Source organism: Zerene cesonia, chromosome 6 (assembly GCF_012273895.1).
Source record: "Zerene cesonia ecotype Mississippi chromosome 6, Zerene_cesonia_1.1, whole genome shotgun sequence".
Classification (NCBI taxonomy): domain Eukaryota; kingdom Metazoa; phylum Arthropoda; class Insecta; order Lepidoptera; family Pieridae; genus Zerene; species Zerene cesonia.
In genome coordinates this window covers 1,411,264-1,434,064 of record NC_052107.1, presented here as the reverse complement: position 1 = coordinate 1,434,064, position 22,801 = coordinate 1,411,264, and the positions used below count along the sequence as shown (strand labels likewise).

The 22,801-nt window shown below is 33.0% G+C and overlaps 1 protein-coding gene across 1 annotated transcript in view; it reads left to right on the top strand.

Moving 5' to 3' along the window:
- Positions 1-7,646: 7,646 nt before the first annotated feature.
- The window catches only part of LOC119840332 (opsin, ultraviolet-sensitive), a 28,110-nt gene continuing 12,955 nt past the window's right edge, over positions 7,647-22,801 (top strand). The window contains exon 1 of the mRNA XM_038366891.1: positions 7,647-8,187. Within this exon, the coding sequence (XP_038222819.1) occupies positions 7,685-8,187 (503 nt within the window). The 5' untranslated portion in view covers positions 7,647-7,684. The remainder of the gene's footprint in view (positions 8,188-22,801) is intronic.

The window sequence follows — 22,801 nt, the reverse complement described above, 5'->3', positions numbered from 1 at the left end:
TTTCTTTTATAATTATTATATACTTTCCAATTTATATTGCACAAGACGCTCGTCCCCGCTCCGCCCGGATATCAAGATTCCTGATTCATCCCAAGGCAGCATTTAATCGGGATAAAAAGTATCCTATCACCCAACTCACCTCATACCCTGTATATCAAGTTCCAGCGTTATTGACGGACAAACATACAAACAAACATTTACATTTATAATATTAGTGTGATTACACGGTTACGTGTTTGGACTTATTAACGGACTAAACAATTCTAATTAATCTAAACGTAATTGTTCCAATCATCTTCATCTCATCAGTAATTCTCTTCGTCCAACCGAGGTACATGACCTGAGAAAACGCTTAACAAATTAAATTCGTTTGTATCAGGCTAGCGTTGAAGTGTATCATTAGTAAAAGATACCGCTGATTTCGTTATCTGTATCGCAGATAAGGAACGAAATGTATTATTGTCATCAATAGCCTTAACTGACAAAGGAATGTCAGGCTTGCTTAACTGCTTGCAAGTGTGCGTGTGATGGAGGTGAAAAGTTAAGGAAGGTGGTCACAGTTTTATTTAACCTCATATACTATGGTAAGATTTATATTGGTTCGATTTTTGTATTTCATACCACATTTACTTCGTAACATGCAAACTTCCCATGTTATGCAATATTAGTTTGTTAAAGTACAAAAGAGTAACGGTAGTTAAAAAACTAATTATAATGATAACTAACCTAAATCTGACATAACTACATATTAACTACGTAAGTTCATTACGTATGTCACTGGAATGGGCATGGGAGATGTCATTAGATATTCATTTATCCGTATGCGATAAATGCAAAAAGGTCTGAGATTTTAAAAACATATTTCATTAACAATATGTGAATAAGCCACAAGCTGAAAGGGGCGTTGGTAAATTTATTGTAGTGTTTTTTTATATTATAGCTGATTATTACATATATATTATAAGCATATAAAATGATTGTACGTAAATAAAAGTATTTATTACCAACATAATTAAACCTATTTGATTTAAATGTGAAACTATTTTATTAGTTCTCTGCGCTAAATATTTGTAAACTCTAAATTTGGACAAATTTTACCGTGTAAAAGAATCATACGTATTATAATAGAGTTCGGTTAGAAATATAAAAACATAAAACATTGTCATTAACTCAAAATAGGACAATTAAATATCTAATAACTTATCTGTGGCAAACGTCAATAATAGAAATTCCCGCCAAATTTCACAAGGTCCAATTCAGATAATTCGATAATGCCCCAGGAATTCCAATAGATTCAAACTTGATAATTGTTTAATAATTTGAATTTGAGTTTTGTAATAATTGTACATGAATAGAATAACTGAATCACAAGCCATTCCAAAAATATGATTTTTAACAATTAAATAAATATAATATAACTTTTTAAAAGCTGTTATTGATCAGGCATTCACAATCTTTATTATGTAAAATCGTAAGATAAATGCGTACTTAAAAAAAAATGTGCTTTTAAAATGTTTTATAAAACTATTTTTAAAACATCGTGGTTGAATATTAATTCTAATTTTAATTAATTACTAGAACTTGGTTATAGTAGCTCACTTAACGACATTATTGGTACTGCGCTGTGAGCAAACGAGAGATATTGATTTTTTTTATTATTTATTAAAATAAAACAAACACGGAATAACAGATAAAAAGACAGGACGTTTATTTTAATAACATAAAAACGTTTTTGTTTTGATTCTAAACCTGATTTGAAAAAATATAAAAGTGAACCGATTTTGTATTATTTCAAAATAGTAATTGTAATATTCAATTGCCATATATTCGTAATTGGACTTTTGGCTTATTATCGTCCTTGTATTTGTCCTAAAAGTAAGGAATCGTTTGGAAAACCTGTAAATAAAAATAATAATTTTACACAGTACTTCACTAAATTAAGAATTAATCTTTCCATACCCCTGCTAATATTTGATCTTTTAAAAACATTACGATACAAAAAAAACAGGAAATAACGTTCTTTTTTGCGCAAATGGAATATACGCTCTTAAATAAAATATACATTCGGGTCAATTAGTGCATACCATCTCCATGATTAGTCTAGGTTAGGTTCACTAATTCTAGCTTTCACAGTTGGCGGCCTTCTAGACAGGATATTAACAATGTTAATAAAAAAAAGCAACAAAAACAAGGATGGAGTCGCTGCAAGAGCCCTTTCTACCAAAAACATTTAGTCGTAAAAATTTCCGACCAAAAAAATGGACTATTGAAAAGAAAACGGATTGCCATGTTAAAAAATTCAAGAAATAAGAACAAATACTAAGGTTTAAATAATGTTGTTCAATTTTACAAGGCAATTTAATAAAAATAATTATTTTCTCCGCACCTTTTAAAAGAACATAAAAACACATTATTTCTACGTACTTTACATTAATATTTATCTACTAGAAATAATTCAAGAATTCAAAATAGAAAATGCTATTAAAACAGCTGAATATGGAATAATTAAACCCAAACTGATAACTGTGACGATATTATCTAAATGAGCGTCCCATACCCTTTGTTTCCATAATATCTTATCACTCGTGTCCATCGAAAATTTGCGCTTGAGAATAATTAAACGTTTCTCTTTAATGAATAATATTCTAGAACTTTCGGCAACTAAATGTGTAACACCATAATATTGACGAGTTATTCCCCGATACTTCCATTATAGTAATTACAATATTGAACTAACGAGACATTTGTATAGAAAACGTTTAATAGTAAGTATTATACATAGTATCTTATATATATCTATATACAAACTACCTCTCACGCTGTTTGTTCGCGATGGATTCTAAACTACTCAACCGATCTTAATCAAATTTGCACACCATGTGCAGTTTGATCTAATTTAAAAGATATGATAGTTTATGTTATTTAAATTACGATAAATGATTACTCGGGCGGAGCCGGGGCGTCCAGCTAGTACTTATGTATAAAGTCTGATTACAGAGTCTGAAATAGATTTAGGTTCATATGACCCGAAAAACTATTTGATATCATTAGATATCTAGTCTAAAATGTGTTTAGAAATTCCAAAATGTATATTAATTACGGGTTGGTACAAAATCGCGTCGTGGTTCTCGAAAAAATTAAAGTAAAGTGAATCCCATGTCCCCTAGTGGGGTATGGGGCAGATGATGTACATCCGTTTCACTGATCGATTTTCTTTAGGGACAAGTAGGTGATCAGCCTTCTGTGTCCTGCCAGACCGTGACTTTTTTTTTGTTCGTCCCCACCGGGAATTGAACCCAGGACACCTCGGTTCTACGCTCACGCGTTAACCACTGAACTAAGGAAAAAATAACAGAGCAAATATTTTTAAGTAATTAATTAAACCTTTTAAGCTGGCCTACATGTTTACATACTTGACATTCTGTGTGTTAATTACTGCGCTGTTGCATGCAAGGTTTTTCGTTTATTTTCATAGTAATATGGTTTGTTCATTAAATCTAGTTTTTGGAAAACATTTTTAATCTTGAATTATTTTTTGGAAATCTTGCATAGACACTCGCGCCGCCCGGGGAAAGAGCCGTGCAGGAACATACATACATACCAATTATCGAAATATAATATTGATCGAAAACTAGGGATTTAAGATACTATATATAATCAAAAACAAAATTTATTTGTTTGTTTGTACGATCTAATCTCAGGAACTACTGGACCAATTTCAATAATTCTTTCACCGTTGGATATATAGTAAGTAATCCCTGAGTGCCGATCTTCCGTGGGGGGTATGGTAACTTCCCCGATACGAGCTGGCCCACTCGTGCTCAACTCCCACACTCAAAAATTTTTTAATAGTGTCATCTACTAGCTGCGCCACGCGGTTTCACCCGCTTAAGTCCGTTTCCCGTAGGAATATCGGGATAAAAAGTTGCCTATATGTTATTTCAGTTGTCTAGCTGTCTACGTACCAAAATTTAAAGCAATCGGTTCAGTAGTTTTGCGTGAAAGAGCTACAAACACACACACATCCATATAAACTTTCACATATATAATATTAGTAGGATATAGACGTAATGATATGATAATTTAATTGTTTGAAAGACGAAGGGTGATGATAAATCGGTTGTTTGTAAAATCATATAAAAACGTGGTAAAATTGTATTAAATGTATGTTCTATACATATTAATGCAATTTTATCGTTTTTTTTTTTTTTAATCATTTATTTAGAGGGCTTTTAAACTACTGTTTATGTCAGCCCCATTGAAACAAAAAAAAAAACTTATAAACTAAATACAACAATTTTATCGTATAATCTAATTTGGATAACGTCTTTTATATACGTTTCTTCGAAGGGATCAATTTAATAAGTGTACTGTATAGAAATACTGTTGTATACTTTAAAGGCACCAAACGAGTAAGGGACGATGTAAAATGGGTCACGAATGAATTTTCATCTTCATCTCTAATCTCACAAATTGGGATACGATTCGATCAAACACAAATTAAATTGAAGCATTCGACATTTATTGTAATAATTAATTAATAGCACGGATTCTGTTTCGAAAAGGAATGATATATTTATCACAATAACAAAATTGAAATATGTACATTAATATTTTAGTTGGAAAACGTTATAACGTTGTTTGTTAATTTGACGAGCACTAACAGAATTTCTGTAGAAACTGCTATGGTGGTAAATTTTAAACTTCTATTAGAAGTCTAATTGAATAAATCAATAGTTCAATATTCCTCAAAATTGGAACTAAACTAAGTAATAAACAAGAAATATCTCGTTTGTCCTACTTAATAAAGAACTAACCGCTCGGCCCGGCTCCGCCCGGGTTAGCTCAGGATGAAAACGGAATGGTCGGGGCCCTTCACAAACGGGGCTCGTTGGAACACAGTGGGGGTAGGAATCCGACATGACCCTCAGCTGCTTTCCCCAAGCCGTGGGTACCTAAGATTTCCCTACTAAAAGAAAAATAAGATGAAAACGGAATAAAATATAGCCTAATCAGACACAGATAAGTTTTATTATCTGACACATTAAGAAATTAAAAGACTTTTTGACGGATTTAAAACGCAATTTATTCATTATATTATTTATACACGTCTCCAACACTACAGCGAGCGTGATCACGGGGCGTAAAAGTCTTTAATTTATAAATTTATAATACTCGCTAAAAACAAACACAAGAAAATAATACATATCAAGCTGTTCTGACTCTGATCTGTGAGTAATTTCTGTCTGTGAGTAAAATTCAAAAATAAATTGCCCTCTTTAATCTTACTGTGAGTATTCTCTTTCCAACTATCCTAGTTAGAGAATAAATATAAATGAGAAGCTATACACTAAAAGCAGCGAGACGCGTTTAGCAAGGGACAGGAATACATGGTAATCTTTGGAGGAGGCCTTTGTCGACAGACAAGCTGTTCCACTAAAACATTCTGTTCCCGATAATTTAAATGCGAGTTAGATTAATAGAATTAATTTTAGTTTATAGAAAGTAGGCAAGCATGTATTAATTATAAGAAAACAGCAATAAAGGCTATTTTATTTTTATTTTATTATTATTTATTTTTTTTTTTATAAAAGCAGCACAGCGCACACGTCACTATAATAAAGCCCAAACGGCACTCCTTCTTTGACTCAACGCAGTACACTCTTAAAGTTGCGGCCATATTCATAAAGTAAGTATTCTTAAAACGCTTTATGATCCACTCGAAAAAATGCACATTACAGCATACACGTAGGCAATTTGTTTAATTGTGTTTTAAAGAGCATGAGCATTGAATCTAGCAGAGGCATTTAAATGCACGTCAGTAATGAAAAATAAAACCTTCAGTATTTCATTAGTGATGTTTGTCTGATTAGTAAATCCTATCCTACAAATCCTATCTTACTAATATTATAAATGCGAAAGTTTGTAAGGATGTGTGTGTGTTTGTTGCTCTTTCACCCAAAAACTACTGAACCGATTGCAATGAAATCCGCCCCGCGGTTTCACCCGCGTAAGACTGTATCCCGTAGAAATATCAGGATAAAAAGTTGCCTATATGTTATTCCAGCTGTTCAGCTGCCTACGTACCAAATTTCATTGCCATTGGTTCAGTAGTTTTTGCGTGAAAGAGTAAAAAAGACACACACATCCTTACAAACTTTCGCATTTATAATATAAGTAGGATAGTAGGATTGTTTAGTTCTTCTCTGTATTTCGTGTATCGTGTCACATTGTCTCGTCAAATAAATATTTTTTCTTTCTTTCTTTTAATTATACGACAGGCTTAGTACAAGACGTTCTAATTAATTACCTATGTTGTGTGTATACTACATAGTTAATTAGGACAACTTGGACCAACCGTCGTATAATTACAATAGAACTTCACTTCAGGTTAGTTAGTTTAAATCTACAATTGTACTTTATTGTATTTATTTATTCAATACTAGAGAAACGCCCAGGTTTCTTTCGAATGCAACGTTGGTACTAAATATAATCTATATATATAAAATTCTCGTGTCACAGTTTTCGTTGCCATACTCCTCCGAAACGGCTTGACCGATTCCTCTGAAATTTGGTACGCATATTGGGTAGGTCTGAGAATCGGCCAACATCTATTTTTTATCCCGATATTCCTACGGGATACGGACTTACGCGGGTGAAACCGCGGGGCGCAGCTGGTATACAATATAAATGCATCGTTCCTCTTGAATAAAAACCTTTTATAATTTTAAAAGTATGCATAGGGGCAGATTGCGGGAAGATTTTGCATTCAACCGACTTCAAAAAAGGAGTGTGATTTTGATGAAAATAATAACTACTCGATATAAAAAATCGCTTTTCGTCGTCTGTGTATCTGTATGCTTAGATCTTTAAAATGACGCAATAGGTTTTAATGGGATTTTTTTTAATAGTAATAATAACAACTTATTTATAGGTTTATACCCCAAAACATTATATGTTTAGTTTGCATAAAAAATATAAAAATACGATAGAATTTTCATTTAACACTTATTTATATTACACTTATATGTATAATAACTTCCATTAAACTTTTCCGATTTAACGCGTGCGGAGTGATTTGATTAGCCTATCTCGCGGTTACTTCATCCCCTATTAACTATTTCAACCTCTGTCTGCTGGGTCTGCAACTATTTTCATTATTATTTTCATCCAAACCAGTGCTGTAGTTTAGAATACCTTTGGTATTTATATTTAGGTTATAGCCAGGGGGGCTGGTTATAGAGGTTTAATCCTTTCCCGAAATTAATATTATGGTCTATTAAGCAAGTGGCTACGCAGAAGGTAAAATATTAACCAATTTAAGAAAATATTAAACGATTTATTCAGAATAAATCGTTATATTTTCCTTTTTCATCTAATTCCGTCAATATTAACAATTCAAATATACATTACTATTAATTTTTAATAATTAGGTTATTATCCGTAAAGCTTATAATTTACAAAGTACTCACAAAGCATAATATAATGTTATGAGCACGTAACAAGCATTCTCAACGTGAATAACAATTACACCAATCAGTTTAAACACTAATGTGACAATTTCAAATGAAACACATAAGAACATCCGCAAAACTTTCAGCACAGCTGACTATCCGTATCCGAGTCTCATTTCGTTCCGACGCGCCCGCCGTGCGGTCGTGTACCGCCGTTTACTCCAGTCAATATGCAAATTACAAAAATTTTCCTAATCATCATACCAATAATAGTTCCATGTGACAACACACACACAGAGGAACTCGAGAGCGTTAACAAAAAAAGTGTTCTATATTTAAATAGACATTGCTACAACGATCTGCTGCGATGTGTCGACAATTTCAAATTGTGGAAGAAGCGTAAACGATTGATAAGAATGTTCGACGAATTGAAAATCAGGATAAAGAGGCGCGCAATGGATCACGAATACGTTTTGGATGTGAAGAGTACACCTGTGGCGCGCGGGGAGACTCGTAGTGATAGTGATAGCTTGGTAGCTTTTAAGGAGCAATGGCCGTTGCATTTTTGGCGGCGATTCTTGTTCACAGATGATTATCTGTTACTGATAAACCCTCATTGGTTGAGTTTCCCTCCGCCAGATCCATCGATACAGTATGTGCTTGGTGGACTGTATGTGACTATGGCTGTGGTAGGATGTTCGGGGAATGCAGTTGTTATTATAATGTATTTTAGGTGAGTATTTTTGGATTATCTGGCAATATTACTCCGTGTTAATATATAAAAGTTGTCAAACATTGTTACGGACTCAATCGGACATTACACTATTAAAGCTGATTTTATATTCACAACGTTCGAATAATTTCAATCTCATATTAAGTTAAACTTGATTCAATATCTTCGAATGAAACAATAAATGTATCCAACCGTTATATCATAGGCCCTTGAGAAAACCATTTCTTTCAACTTTATGACTAGAATGGATATTGAAAATAAAATAACGGATCACTTCCTTTATTATGCGAATCCTTCAGTCGATTTATTCGTGCTATTCATAACGAAAAACACCTTTCATATATCCAGATTCTTTATAGAACATCTAAGATATATCTGAATTTCTGAAGTTATTATAATTTTCAATTGATCGTCTCAGAAATCCAAGACGCTTGTTAAAAACGTTCTGAAAATAACTATATATCTTTGCTCCCTTTGTTATGATCATGAATATAAATAAGATTTGTATTGTATTGTACATTATTAACATCCATATACATATGGATGCTCTAAATACGTTATTATATGGATATTCTTTGAAGATGTTTACCCTCTGAGTTGTAGACATCACAGTAACATCGACATACCTTTGTACAAATTAATGACGTATTTGTTTGTGAAAATATCGTTTTTTACCAAAGGCTTCATTTAACACAATTCGAATACACGATATGTATCGGGAAAATATCCTCAAACTTAATCTTCATCTTCCAACTAAACTTAATCTTCCTCAGTCTTAATGTTATGAAAATTGCACTCCTTAGCCTGAATGTATGAATTTTTACATATATGGATTTTGTGAAGGTCTACTATATAGGGAAGTAGTACAACCCTGAGGCATATTATATGACGCTCACATTTCTTTCCGGTTTTCCTCGTTCCCACTATGAATTAGATAACAGTTTGTTCCGGGCAACAAACACTAAATATACCCATTGTCATACAAGAATAACTTATTTTTCTACTGGTGAAAGAGTTATTATCGTAAACAACAAAACTAAACTGCCTTCAAATTGTCAAATCCAGGCCAAATTTAAATGGGCCCGCATGGCATGTACAAGCTTTCAAATAAAAAAAGAATCATAAAAATCTATTCAGTCAGTGCAAAATACAGAAAAAAAATACAGTCAAAACCTATAATATCAGGCCCGTTTCCTTTTCCTCATCCGTCCTAGTCCATTCCTTCTTTCCAGTCGTTAATCCTTTCCTTTCCCTTACCCCATAAAAGTGGGCAGCGCATTCACGGAGGTAACCTTTGCGAATGTTTATGGGCGGTGGTGATCGCTTACCATCAGGCGAACCACCAGCTCCGCTGCCCGCTGTGACATAAAAAGAAAAAAAAAAAAACAAATATCAACTGTCTGCTAAATATTATTAGTTTTAAAGACTCACATTTTAATAGGGTATAGCTATATCGGAGACAGGGCATATGGAAATAAACTTTCGTAATGAGGGTTGTTTTGTATTATTTTTCTTGTTGCTTTCACAGTCATTATATCATTTAACAAGCGTTGTATGGAAAGTTTTGTATGTATTAATTGGGCATAGTCTAAAAATACATACCTTTTAAGTTAAAAATGTATAACGCCCACATTGCTTCGCCTACACAAAGTGATCTGTCCTACAACGCGAAGTACATATCATTTTTAACTCAACAAAACAATACTTTCATTGCTTTGGCAAAGGTCATAATGTCTAGTAATGAATACCTAATTAAAAAAAACTGTCTCCTGTTATGCATATTTCTGGCGTGAAACGTTATACGTTACGGTTAATGTTGGGAGGAGTAACCTTAGTTTTACCTGGCTTCATTTAGTATAACCCAAGCTCTTTGGGCAATGCACGTAAATGATTATTATGAGTTTTAATACGGGATTTAATATAAATCTTTGACAGATATAAGGTCATAGAATTAATAATCATCCTTACAACTGGCATATAAAATTATATAAATAATTGATGGAATTACCCATGTTTGCTACTCCTTTAAGGTAACTTTTAGGTGTAGATTTTACTGAAATTTAATATGGAGATAGCGCACGCTCTGGATTAATATTATATACAATACACAAATAAATATCCTAGATATTCCAAATAAAGCTAATTTGGACGATTAATCGGACAATTACCTAAAAGCTTTGGTATCACTCACACAGTGAACCCGTAAAAGCCTAAGTTTTCTTCTTCTATCGTTATCTACGCATACATGTTACAATATAATACTCATTTAATTGTATTTTTTGGAACTGGATGTACTGACGATCGCGTCTAGGCTGTCACTAGGGTATCTATTGAATAAAGCTTATGCAATTTTATTTTTTTTACATAAGTCCCTATTGGTGTGACGAGATATACGGAAGGCATAAAAGCAAAGGGGATGTTTTGTTATCATTGCAAGCCAACCGACTTCAAACAATGAAGGAGTTTATTAATTCGACTGTATTTTTTGTATTTCTCTTTTTTTGTTCGTTTGTGTTAAGTATTTTTTTTTACTTTTTTCTGGGTGAATCTATTTTTATTATTCTTTTTTTAATTGAAAGGTGGCGCCTTCGATGTGGTCCTATTTAAATTTAGTTTTAATGTGGCAATTAAAAAAATTGTTATTATATCATTATAGAAAAAATATATACATTTTAAAGGCTACATTAACATAAGAACAGCAATTCTAGAAAGAGCTATATTGTTGTCGAAATGCCGTAATAAATTTTATAACCCTATAATCTTTATTAAACATCTGGTCTCATTCGGTTATCAGGAAATCAGTAAAGGGATAAAATCATATTCTATGTACATACATTTTCTTTAGTCACTGTCTAAGACTCGTTTGGATTAAACCAGGATAAGAGTAAACTCATTTAGTATCCTGTTATTTACTTCATCAATCTTCTTTCTTCTTTCTAACTATTTTCAAATTATTTCACCACCGCAAAAACACTCCTCTACACCCTAATTTTAAAACTGATCGGTCGTTTTTAATCAGAATCTATACTAATATTATAAAGCTGAAGAGTTTGTTTGTTTGATTGTTTGATTGTTTGTTTGTTTGTTTGAACGCGCTAATCTCCGAAACTACTGGTCCGATTTGAATAATTCTTTTTGTGTTGAATAGTACGTTTATCGAGGAAGGCTATAGGCTATATAACATCACGCTGCAACTATTAGGGGCGAAAAAATAACGAAAAATGTGGACAAAACGGGAAAAATTATTCATTCTTCAGGGCTTCTATTGCGTGCGCTGCGAAAACGGTTCAAGATACGAAAAATATATGTATGAAAGAATTATTCCTCTTAAAATGATCTAAAAATAAGTCCGCGACATTATATGTCTATCTTTTAAGGTTACCTTATTAGAACCATTTTTAGGGTAATCAAATATGGTCGAATTTAATGCATTATTTGTAAGAGTTGTAACAACGTAATAATATTAATCTTTATCCAAATAAATATGTTATTGATTAAGAGTATTTAATTGTGAACAATATTGTCTTTGACGTCATTTAATTTCAATGAACACCTTAAAAGATATTACAATTTTAAAATAACACCGACAAAAATCACCCGCGCCGCACGATGTTCAAAGCAAAAAATAAATATTATGCCCAAAATAACTACTCCACGCGGACGAAGTCGCGGGCACAGCTAGTCATAAGATAAAGTCACGAAATAATTGTATCATCCCCAATCCTTGATAAGTCTCCATTTAATGCGGGTAAAAAATCGAAGATTTGATTACAATGTACAGGTGACGTTATTAATAGAAGGATGTTTACCATCCAATTAAAAATATAATAATAAAATAAAATAGTTTATATTGTTTCCAATTTTACAAAATATGGAGTAGAAATCGTCTTGCCGATCCGTCTGACACCAGGCTGTAGGTATCTCATGAACCGTGATACCAGGCAGTGGAAATTTTCTGTAATGATGTATTTATCTAGCCGCTATAACAAATAATAAAAAACCGACATCAGGCAATACAAACTACAAACGAACCCATAGATAGTGTCGCGAATCCGACTCGCACTTGTCCGTTCTTTTATAAGAATAGTAAACAATTTGGTCCAACGATATTTTCGACGTACATGCAATTTTTATTTGCTAGAATTCCATACTTCTTTTTTGAAGTCCGTTAAGACGATACAAATGCCGCCGATGTGGCCGCATCGTAAGTCTGTCAATAGGATTGACGTTCAACTACAGAGTGTTAATGGCCTCGGGCCAAGAAAGTTTCGATTGCAAATCAAAATCGAGGCCAGGAAGAATTTTACGGCGCTCACTGAAAATATGATATCTCGACAAATGTATTCTTAGTTATTACGGGCTGTAGTCATTATGAGGGAACAAAACAGTTTAATCCAACTTTTTTAAGTCGGTTGAAAAAGATTATGCATATATGTTCGATATTAATATGAATCCTTAATAATATGCATTCACGTCCATCGTTAGATTACAGCTAACTAGCTGCGCCGCGCGGTTTCACCCGCGTACGTCTGTATCCAGTAGGAATATCGAGATAAAAAGTTGCCTATCTGTTATTCCAGTTGTCCAGCTGTCTACGTACCAAATTTCATTGCAATCGGTTCAGTAGTTTTTGCGTGAAAGAGCAACAAACACACACACATCCTTACAAACTTTCGCATTTATAATATTAGTAGGAAGGATAAGCTATATGTTATTCCAAAGAAATGCTAGCTAGACGTTGCTTAGATAACGCTCTGAAAGAAAGTGCATATCTTCGCTCCTTTGTTATGATGCAGAATACGTGTAAGTATTTATATAATATTTTATTTTATTAACACATCTCAGTAAATATTTATAAATACCCAGACCCATATATTTTTTTTTATCTCAAGAACATCCGAACTTGATTTTTTATATTTGTTTTTTTTTATATCTGTTTGCGATGAAAAAAGGTTAAATCGGCACGATTCGCTAGAATTATATAAAGCCAAAAATCGCTTGCTTACTTCCTCATTAATGTGAAAATGTGTTTGTAAGCTACCTTTCACATCACGATGGATGGAAATTTGTTTTGAATGGTAGTGTTTGATGTTTCCTTATTGGAAAAAGTACGTATTTCATATTTTATATTCGAGTGCTCTCTAATTAGTTGCATTTATTTATAGAAGTAACGTCATGTTTAAACATTAATATCAATTATAAACAAAGTCAAGCTGATACACATAGTATCCTTGAATTCTCTAGTCTGTTTATAAACCGACGGATTTAAAAAGCGAGGTTAATTAATCACACAAGATTTGCTTTTATTTGATCTCCATTTATACGATTTATCAAGGCTGATTTAAATGAAATAGTAAACGCAAACCCAATTAAATGGTCTAGACTCTTAAAAGTACTTTTAAAACTATTTTTCTTGTCTCCAAGGAAAATCGGTAATTACCTACTCTTGGAAACGTAACAATTAACTAACTGTTAACCGCAGCTTCGGCTACACACCCCATTATATTTTTATATATACGTTTCTAAAGTATCCTATAAGTAGTAGCAGAGTACTTTTTGTTCTTCTAACATAAATTCAAAATCATATAAAATGTCTCCAATGTGGCGTGAAAGATAAAGAAAAGAACACACATTCGCAGTTATAATATTAGTAGTTAACGATTCCGAGGGTAGTTAGATTTTGTCTAAATATTTTGTAAAAAAAAAACATTTAGGCATTTTAAATAATTATTTTTAATATAGCACCCTTAAAATTTTCAGAATTTCAGAAAGGTAGATGAAATTCGAGCACCAGATTTTATCCTACTAATATCATAAATGTGAAAGTTTGTAAGGATATGTGTGTGTGTTTGTTCCTCTTTCACGCAAGACTACTGAACCGATTGCAATGAAATTTGGTACGTAGACAGCTGGACAACTAGAATAACATATAGGCAACTTTTTATCCCGATATTCCTACGGGATACGGACTTACGCGGGTGAAACCGCGGGCGCAGCTAGTTTCATCATCATACAAGGATCTTTGTTGAAATCAAAGATTACTTAAAAGAATCTTTACTTAAAAGACTTTCGGCTCTGAACAGCTCTTCACAGACCCGTAAGGTAGTCGAGATCTCAAACACCCATTAGGTAAATTGTTTCCTGTCCTTTTTGAAAACTTATTTGGGATATTCGAAAATCTGAAAATGTCCTTTTTCTCTAATTATAATATGAGGTAATATTAGTCTTGTGTTTTTTTTCAACTAGACTTATACTCAAAAATTTAAAATTTGAAAACTTATTTTCAGGGAATAGCCACTTTATATTATATAGTAGTTTTTTTTAATAAATACTTGATTATTTTTTAACAACAATATGCATACCTAACTGTTATTTAATCGTCTTATTTACCTAACAATAACCCATGATAATAAGGTATTGAATCAAATTAGAAGCGACTGGACTCCACAGACCGTATTTTTGTGATAGGGTCACTTTCCTCCCCGGCAAGACATGCAAATTTTACTATCCTACTTCCTACTAATATTATAAATGCGAAAGTTTGTAAGTTGTATGTGTGTTTGTTGCTTTTTCACGCAAAAACTGCTGAACCGATTGCATTGAAATTTGGTACGTAGACAGCTGGACAACTGGAATAACATACAAGCAATTTTTATCCCGATATTCCTACGGGATACGGATTTACGCGGGTGAATCCGCGGGGCGCAGCTAGTCATTTATAAAAAAACAAAAACATTTTAAAACTTAATATGAATAACAAATGCTGAAAATTTCAACCGTAATATGCACAATATGTCATTATTAACTGTGAAGAATGAGATAATAAAAGGTTTCTCGCGTAATGCGAAACTCCAGTGAATGTTCGAGCAAAAAATGGCAAGAATGTATCAATTAAGAAATTTTAGAAGAGTTTAAGATTCTTTATAAAATACTCGTTTTAGTTAGTAATGTCTTAGAAAAATTACTCAAAAAACCACAACGGCATGTCCTAAGTGAATAAGAACCGTCAAATTCAATTATTTAACCCAACGCCCATTTTGTTTTGCCAGTCTTAAATTTGATATTTGACCTATTATTTTACTAGTAAAATCCTTTCATTTGATTCTCATAATGAGGGAGTTATGAAGATTCCACGTACACACACACACACACAGACAAACATCGACGACATACTTACACCTCTCACTCACTTTTTGCACCGTTGGTTAAATCTAAATTTATCTACGCAACATTAAAACAATGATTTGTTTTGTCTCGGAATGTTATGAAAATACTTTCACCTAATTCTAATACTTAAGAATTCAGCCTATTTTTGTAACGATTATGTATTTTAAATTAAGCTTCTTACCGATTGGACAAATATAATTATTTAATTAAAATAGTTAAAGTTACTACTATATAATGGTTTCTTTTGTATACCAGAAAGAAACCTCATACATAAATAATTTATAAAATGTACTTCGCAAATTCCCTTACCGTAACCTTTCCATACCGAATGTGGATCTCTTTTCAATACAAAACGGAAAGTTATTCACAAAAGCCGTATAGCCCTTTTTTACTATCGAAACAGGAAGGAGTATTTCTAGACTATTCTACGAGCTAGCAGACCGTCCATCTCATACAATATTCAGTGGATATTGTGCTCTCTAGTTCTGACATGTATTAATATCGTATGCAGGTGTTGATCGATACTATCGATGCTATTCATTGCTTGTCCTGACACGTGCGTCTCGAATTACTTATGTAGACAGCTAGCAATGGATAGCTTATTTACATCACTCGTGGATGTATTTTGTTAAAATTTATGGGTTTATTCTTGATGTTCTTCTATCCGTCTAGTGATTTTTAACCGTCTTTTGTTTTTATGATTGTTCACTGTGTAAATCAGAACTTATCGCCTCTATAGAGTATGGTTGTTATCCTATGCATAGACAAAAAAATTCGATTACATTTTATGTGATGTGATATTTAAAAACCGAAAAAAAATAGTTGATATGATTAACCATTGAATATTATAGTTTATAATATTCTTTTTTTACATAATAATATACTTTTTATGTAATTATTGCCAATTAATAACATCTCTTTATAATCTGATTTTAACACATATAAAAGTACTTTATAATAAAATGAACCATACGCTAAAGAAGATATAAATTTGTTTCGAAACCCAGATGGGCTTCATTATTGAAAGCTCAGCTCAATCAAATTAGATTCCATCTCATCTATTGGTCCAACCTGTTCTTTATGAGGGTTTTTCTATTCATCCGACCTCAAGGTGCTGTAGTTAATTATCTGATTAAGATTCTATTACATGAGATAATATTTTGTTGTAAATAACAATGATTTCACGCATTATATATTAACAATACATCGTTTGTATAAACTTTCATTCATTGCCGACTTACTTATTTATTGATATCTGTCAGTGAAAGCCTCTTAAAAAATGCAGACGTTTCGGAAATTAGTTAGACAAAATTGACATAATAGTGTGTTTTAAAATACATTCAGCGAAATGCTATATTGAATTCGCTTATATATAAAACGCTGCTATTTTATTTTAATGTACTCACATAATGTGTTTCAATTGTGTATGTATTGTAGCAGATGGGCCACCTGACGTTAAGTGGTCACCACCGCCCATACACACAATGTTTGCTTGGCCAAGCCGTACAGCCCAATCTGCTGGACGGCTTTTGATATATGAGGAGTTGTTTTTATCAAAATTGTGATAGCGACATATGCTATATCAATTATCGAAATGACTGTGCTTTTTTTACTTATACAGCAATATGGATACCAGATGAAAGATCGACAATATGCTATTATCAAAAATACGCAGTCGGGTTTTTTTATAATAATCTGGCTTACCTCGCGCGGCTTCGCATTAAATTCGGATTTGTTTAAATTCTGAGCAGTTTAATAGATGTTACTATACATATAAAACTTCCTCTTGAATCACTCTGTTAAAAAAACCCATCAAGATCCAATGTGTAGTTTTAAAGATCTAAGCGTACACACGTACAGACGCGGGAAGCAACTTTGCATTATACTATGTCGTGATATTCCTGTTTTAGTAATCAATTCAAATAAAAAGCAAAGAAATGGAAACTTCCTCGTGACGAAAATAGCAGATTTCCTTAATCCCCTAAGTATAAGTACGCAAGCGAATGTTTCTGTGGTCAATTCAATTGAAAAGGTTCAATGATACAAAAGACTATGTATTCAAATCACGTCGATCCTTCGCTCACATACCTACCGACTATATTCATGGAAATGATATTAATAATATACAAACTTTACTGAACAAAAACTCAAAAACTTTATTACGACGCACTGAGAGAATCTGTTATTGCGATACTTTTTCTCAAGATAGTTAATGGTCTATTATTTGTAAATAAGTTTAATGTAAATAATAAGGATAGCTTTAAGAAGTTATTGTAGAATTTTAGTGTTAGTGGCGTTAATTTCATAATTTTGTATGATACTGTTTAATTTTTGAATGTAACTAACTGACGCGTGAGCGAACGCAGATTTCTGGGTTCGATTCTCGGAGGGGACGCAAAAAAAACATGTCTCGATCTGGTTGGACACAGAAGACTGATCACCTACTAGTCCATAAAAAATCGATCATTAAAACAAACATCTATCATCTAGTATTTTATCTGCCCCATACCCCACTAGGGGACACGGGACTTCACAGTATACCTAACTGCAGTTATATATTTTAAGCGATGATTTTACTTCAAGAAGAGTCATTACTTTAACATACCATTTAAAATAACGATATTTTATTAATTAAAGTAATCTAATAGTTAAACATAAGTGTAATAAATTCTTTTCATTATATATACGCATGATACTTTTTATAATATTGAGGGTAGGAGCATCTGAAGGGTAGCCCCGGGCAAGTTTTGCCGCGCGTGAAACTCGCCGCTCAAAGTGTCAAAGTTATTTGGAGATGTAATATACTTCGAGTTCTGTTCCACGCAACGGTGCCCACGACTTTGGATTCTGGAAGGTTTTGGCTACCTAATATAACCACTTTTTCAATAAAATAGCCCCTGTTGAGATGTACGCGCAAAATATGTCAGGAGGGCAACCGTAACGTCGTAAAGCAGTACTATATCCAGTGTGGGTTAAAGACAGAACTATGTATATCGTCTAATGCCATCACTTTCCCACGCTGGAATTAGTACTGCTTTACGACGTCGCGGTAACCCTTCTGAGATATATTACGTACACCTAAACACTGAGTGAACGATGTATTATTCCTACGCCATCATGTGTGAACGGCTGGACCGATATAAAAAAAACTTTCACCATTAGAAAGCTGCAATTATACTGAGTGAAATAGGCTATATATGTACCACGAGCCGCCGGGTCAAACAGCTAGTTAGTTATAATAACAAGGTCATACAAGACCTAAGTTAAACATTTATCAAACGAAGCACGCCGCGCACAAAACCTTCATGTTTTCTTTATATATCTAGGCCATAAGTCTTTTCCGTTATGAGTAATAAATCAAAAGGAATCGGCGTGTTGTGAAACACAACACATGGATGTTGACTCAAATTATTATCATGTGGAATTGGGTAAACAGACAAGAACACCTCTTGCATTATTTGCAATTGATGGAAAGCACAATTAATTGTAAAAAAACAACTAATGAATCATATTTTGAGTATATATACTCAGTGTAGCACATGAAATATTTTGCTAAACTCCAGCTCAAACATTTATTTATTCAATTAGACTTATTAACTTTCGAGTCGTCAAAACAGTTTTAACATTTTCCACTGATTCGGAAAACTGTTACCTACTATTTTATTAAGCTACAACTGCAATTTAAAAGCTGTGGTGGCTAAGTAGTGAGGACGTCGGACTTCAAAATCGATAAGTCGGGGTACGAGACCATGCGAGCGTGCAGGAAATAAATTGATTTTCCAATTTATCTGCACATGTGGATAACATCACCACTGCTCGAAACGTTGAAGGAAAACATCGTGAGTAAACCGGCATCTCTGAGAATCAAAAATTCGACGACATGTGACATCTGCCAACCCGCACTTGGCCAGCGTGGTAGATTATGGCCTAAACTCTTATAGGAGGCCCGTGTCCCAGCAGCATAATTTTTTTATTTGATTTTAAATTAGAAAATAAAATTGTATAGCCTTCTATTTTATCTCTCTACTATTTTATCCCGGATCAACTCAGGCGAAACCGGGACAAGTAACTAGTTAATAGATAAATTCAAAGAGGTTCATTGCCGTGAGTGCCACAAACGGCACAGAAAGCCAAGTCGCAAGCTATTGAAACTGCTAAATTGCTAACTAATCCTTGTTCCCCTCTATTCACACCTATATCTGTTTAGTATTTGAATTATGATTCAATTTCCCTACACAAATTGCCGATAATCCAGATATCATAATTATTAGGATTAACGTTCTGGAGTTAAAGTATCCAGAATGTTCTTTAATCAGACGTGTAGTAGGTTACATACCATTTTAATAAAAAGCATATTCTCATTTACGAATTACTTCAAAAAGTTTGGACTGTAAGTAAAAATTATATTTCTATATAATCACTTTTAACAAAAAACTAACGCTAATTATATCAGAATTTGACAAAATTTCAATAGAACGCGGTAGGCATCACCTTTCATAAATACAAAAAATCAATATCAGTAAAAAGTTCTGAGACAACTCAAAAAAATGCAGTCTATTAGAGATCCTCCTACTTTTTTGTGGAAGGTCAAAGAGCATCGATTTTCATAATGTCAAAAAGTACCATAATAAATTATAGATCAATTAATATCCTATGAATTGAACACCGTTCGAGCGTATTCGCGTATACGTAATGTCATAACAAATATACGTGACAGCTGTCAATAACATACAAATAACTCATTGGGCACTTATAATTAAGCGGTATGGGTATTGGTATTGCAAATATTGTAATTAGTTTATGTCAGTTTAGGCTTATTGATTGGATCAAAGGCTTAAATGATATTCTTATTCTTCGACCCAATGTTATAATACATGTCCCAGCCAACTAGCTTTATCAGCCATTTAATTAAGAGCTTAAACCCTACTAATTCGCTCCTCTTCATCAATAGCCCTCATCGTAATCAACCATTTAATCAAACGACTAGGCAAACGATTTAATATTATAACATAGAACTATCAACTTAGATCAGGTATCCAACCAGACCGTTAATGGAAATGCCATGAAATCTACATATGGGTACTGTGTCGAGTCATGATGCCTCGATGAAAGACTTTAATAGTTCTATAAAATATTTCATACCCGATAGTATATTTCTATGCAACAGATGGCAAGTGATCATGGAAAATGTTAGTTGCCGTAAAGTTGATGTGTGAATTCTAAATAGATCATAACTTGGACAATTTAATTTGCATGTCGAATGTTTGATGAAGAAGTTACAACAATCGTTGTCTCGACGGAATGTTACAGCTGTATGTACCTTTTACGTATTTATTTATTATGCTTAGGATAGCCATTAATCTACACACTAATGCAATAAACATATATAAAAACAAAAATAAATGCGTCTTCAACTGCCAAATGCCAATAAATAAATATAAACAATTCATTAAGCAAATACTACACAGAGTAAATCGATCATCACCTACACAATACAGGGACAAGAAGAATTTAAAACATCACTCAGAATAAAATAACATATAAAAAGAAACAGTTATATTATGATTCATGACAACATAGGTTTTAATCAATTCCTTATATAATACAATTATAAGTATTTATTTCATTGGATGATACAATAAAATTAATAAAGATCATATCCATAAATTACAAACAAATATATTTAAAATTTTACTTCAAACAATATGCCTTTTAACCTCAGCTAAGTAATTTTTAATAAATCCATTCACAATTTTTTACGGCGCAGCAGAGTACAAGCCGCTGCTTATTTGACGAAAAAGGTTCATTAAATCCAATCTCGAGGTTTTCATTAACCAGAGTTTGATCTTGGTAATGAAAATTCCTTTTAAGAATATCTCTGTATTCAGTGACACAAGTGAAACAAGGGGACAATAGAGGTGATTGTTTTAATCATTGAATAAAGAAACATCTTCGAAGCGGGAAAATTGGTTGTTTGCGAGAACTTCGAGGTTTACAGGAAATTGTCGTATATTCAGAAAATATCCATTATAACGATTATTGTCTGTAATGGCTGCGGTGAGACACGGTAAATTTATTCGCCTGCAATCTGTGTATTACATTTTTCTACAGAGAGGTGCATGTTTTATTAATGAAAATAACGTATACAAAAAGTTTAGTTTGAATTATCGTACGTTATTTATTTATTCATAAGGTTTTGTTTAAAAATCGCAGAATACATTATATGAAGTTTATAAACAGAATATCATAGCGAGTATACAAAAGGCGATTTTATTGATAAAAAGCAATCTCTTCCAGGCAACCGTAAAAAGGAAACACATGTAACACAATCGTCAATTCCAAAGGCGCAGTCAAAAATTTTTAATATTGTTTGAATTAAAAATAACGATTACATAATATCTTAGTACTATATTATCTGTATAAATATTAATTATATTAATTGCCCTTATCGCTTATTAGACAAACCCCTGTATAGAATATTTCCAAATTATAAAATATCTTCCAAAATAGATGTTGGTTTTTTGACAAACTTTTTAAATCGTCATGACATACAATAATATTTGTTCACTACACTAGCTGTAGTAACCGCGTTACTCGCGTGGCACCCAGGTAAACAGTAGCCTATGTGCTAATCCAGACTTTAATCTATCTCTGTACCAAATTTTATACAGATATAATAAGCTATTATCGCGTGAAAGACTAACAAACATCTATACATTCTGATATACTTTCGGATATCACCACATAGTATAAAACAAAGTCGCTATCTCTGTCCCTATGTCCCTATGTATCTTGTGTGTATCTTTGAAACTCCGCAACGGATTTCGATGGGATTTTTTTAAATATATAGAGTAGTTCAAGAGGAAGGTTTTGTATGTATAACGTCTATTAAACTACTCCGAATTAACGCGTGCGAAGCCGCGGGCAATAGCTATTATTGTATAAGTAAGATTTACGATCGGTTCGGCAGTACAGGAGCACATGAATATTACCAACATGTACTCATGAAATTTTCAACCGCTTTGCAATTAGAAGAAAATAATTGGAGCTTACCCTGCATTAATTTCCCCACAATAGGATTAATTAAAAGTTATTCGAATTTAAGGTTGTTCCTATAATCTCCAGGATAATATTATTACGAAAGTTAAACGCAGGTTTCCATTGAGTTGTTACACCTGAAACTCTAGAGAGTTTCTTGTTTGGCGAACTAACTGTTACGGCTAATAAATTATAACTTTTACATGCTCCTGGATAATAACTATTCCGTAAATACGAGTTAGACTAGACTTTTTTTTTTATAGTGGGGAAATCTTGCATAGATACCCACGACCCCCGGGGATGGAGCCGTGGGTTATGTCGGATTCTTACTGACCAAAACCCCACTGTGTTCCGTCGAGCCACTTGAGTGAAGGGGCCACGGGAGCTGGTTAAAATACGTCCGCGACTC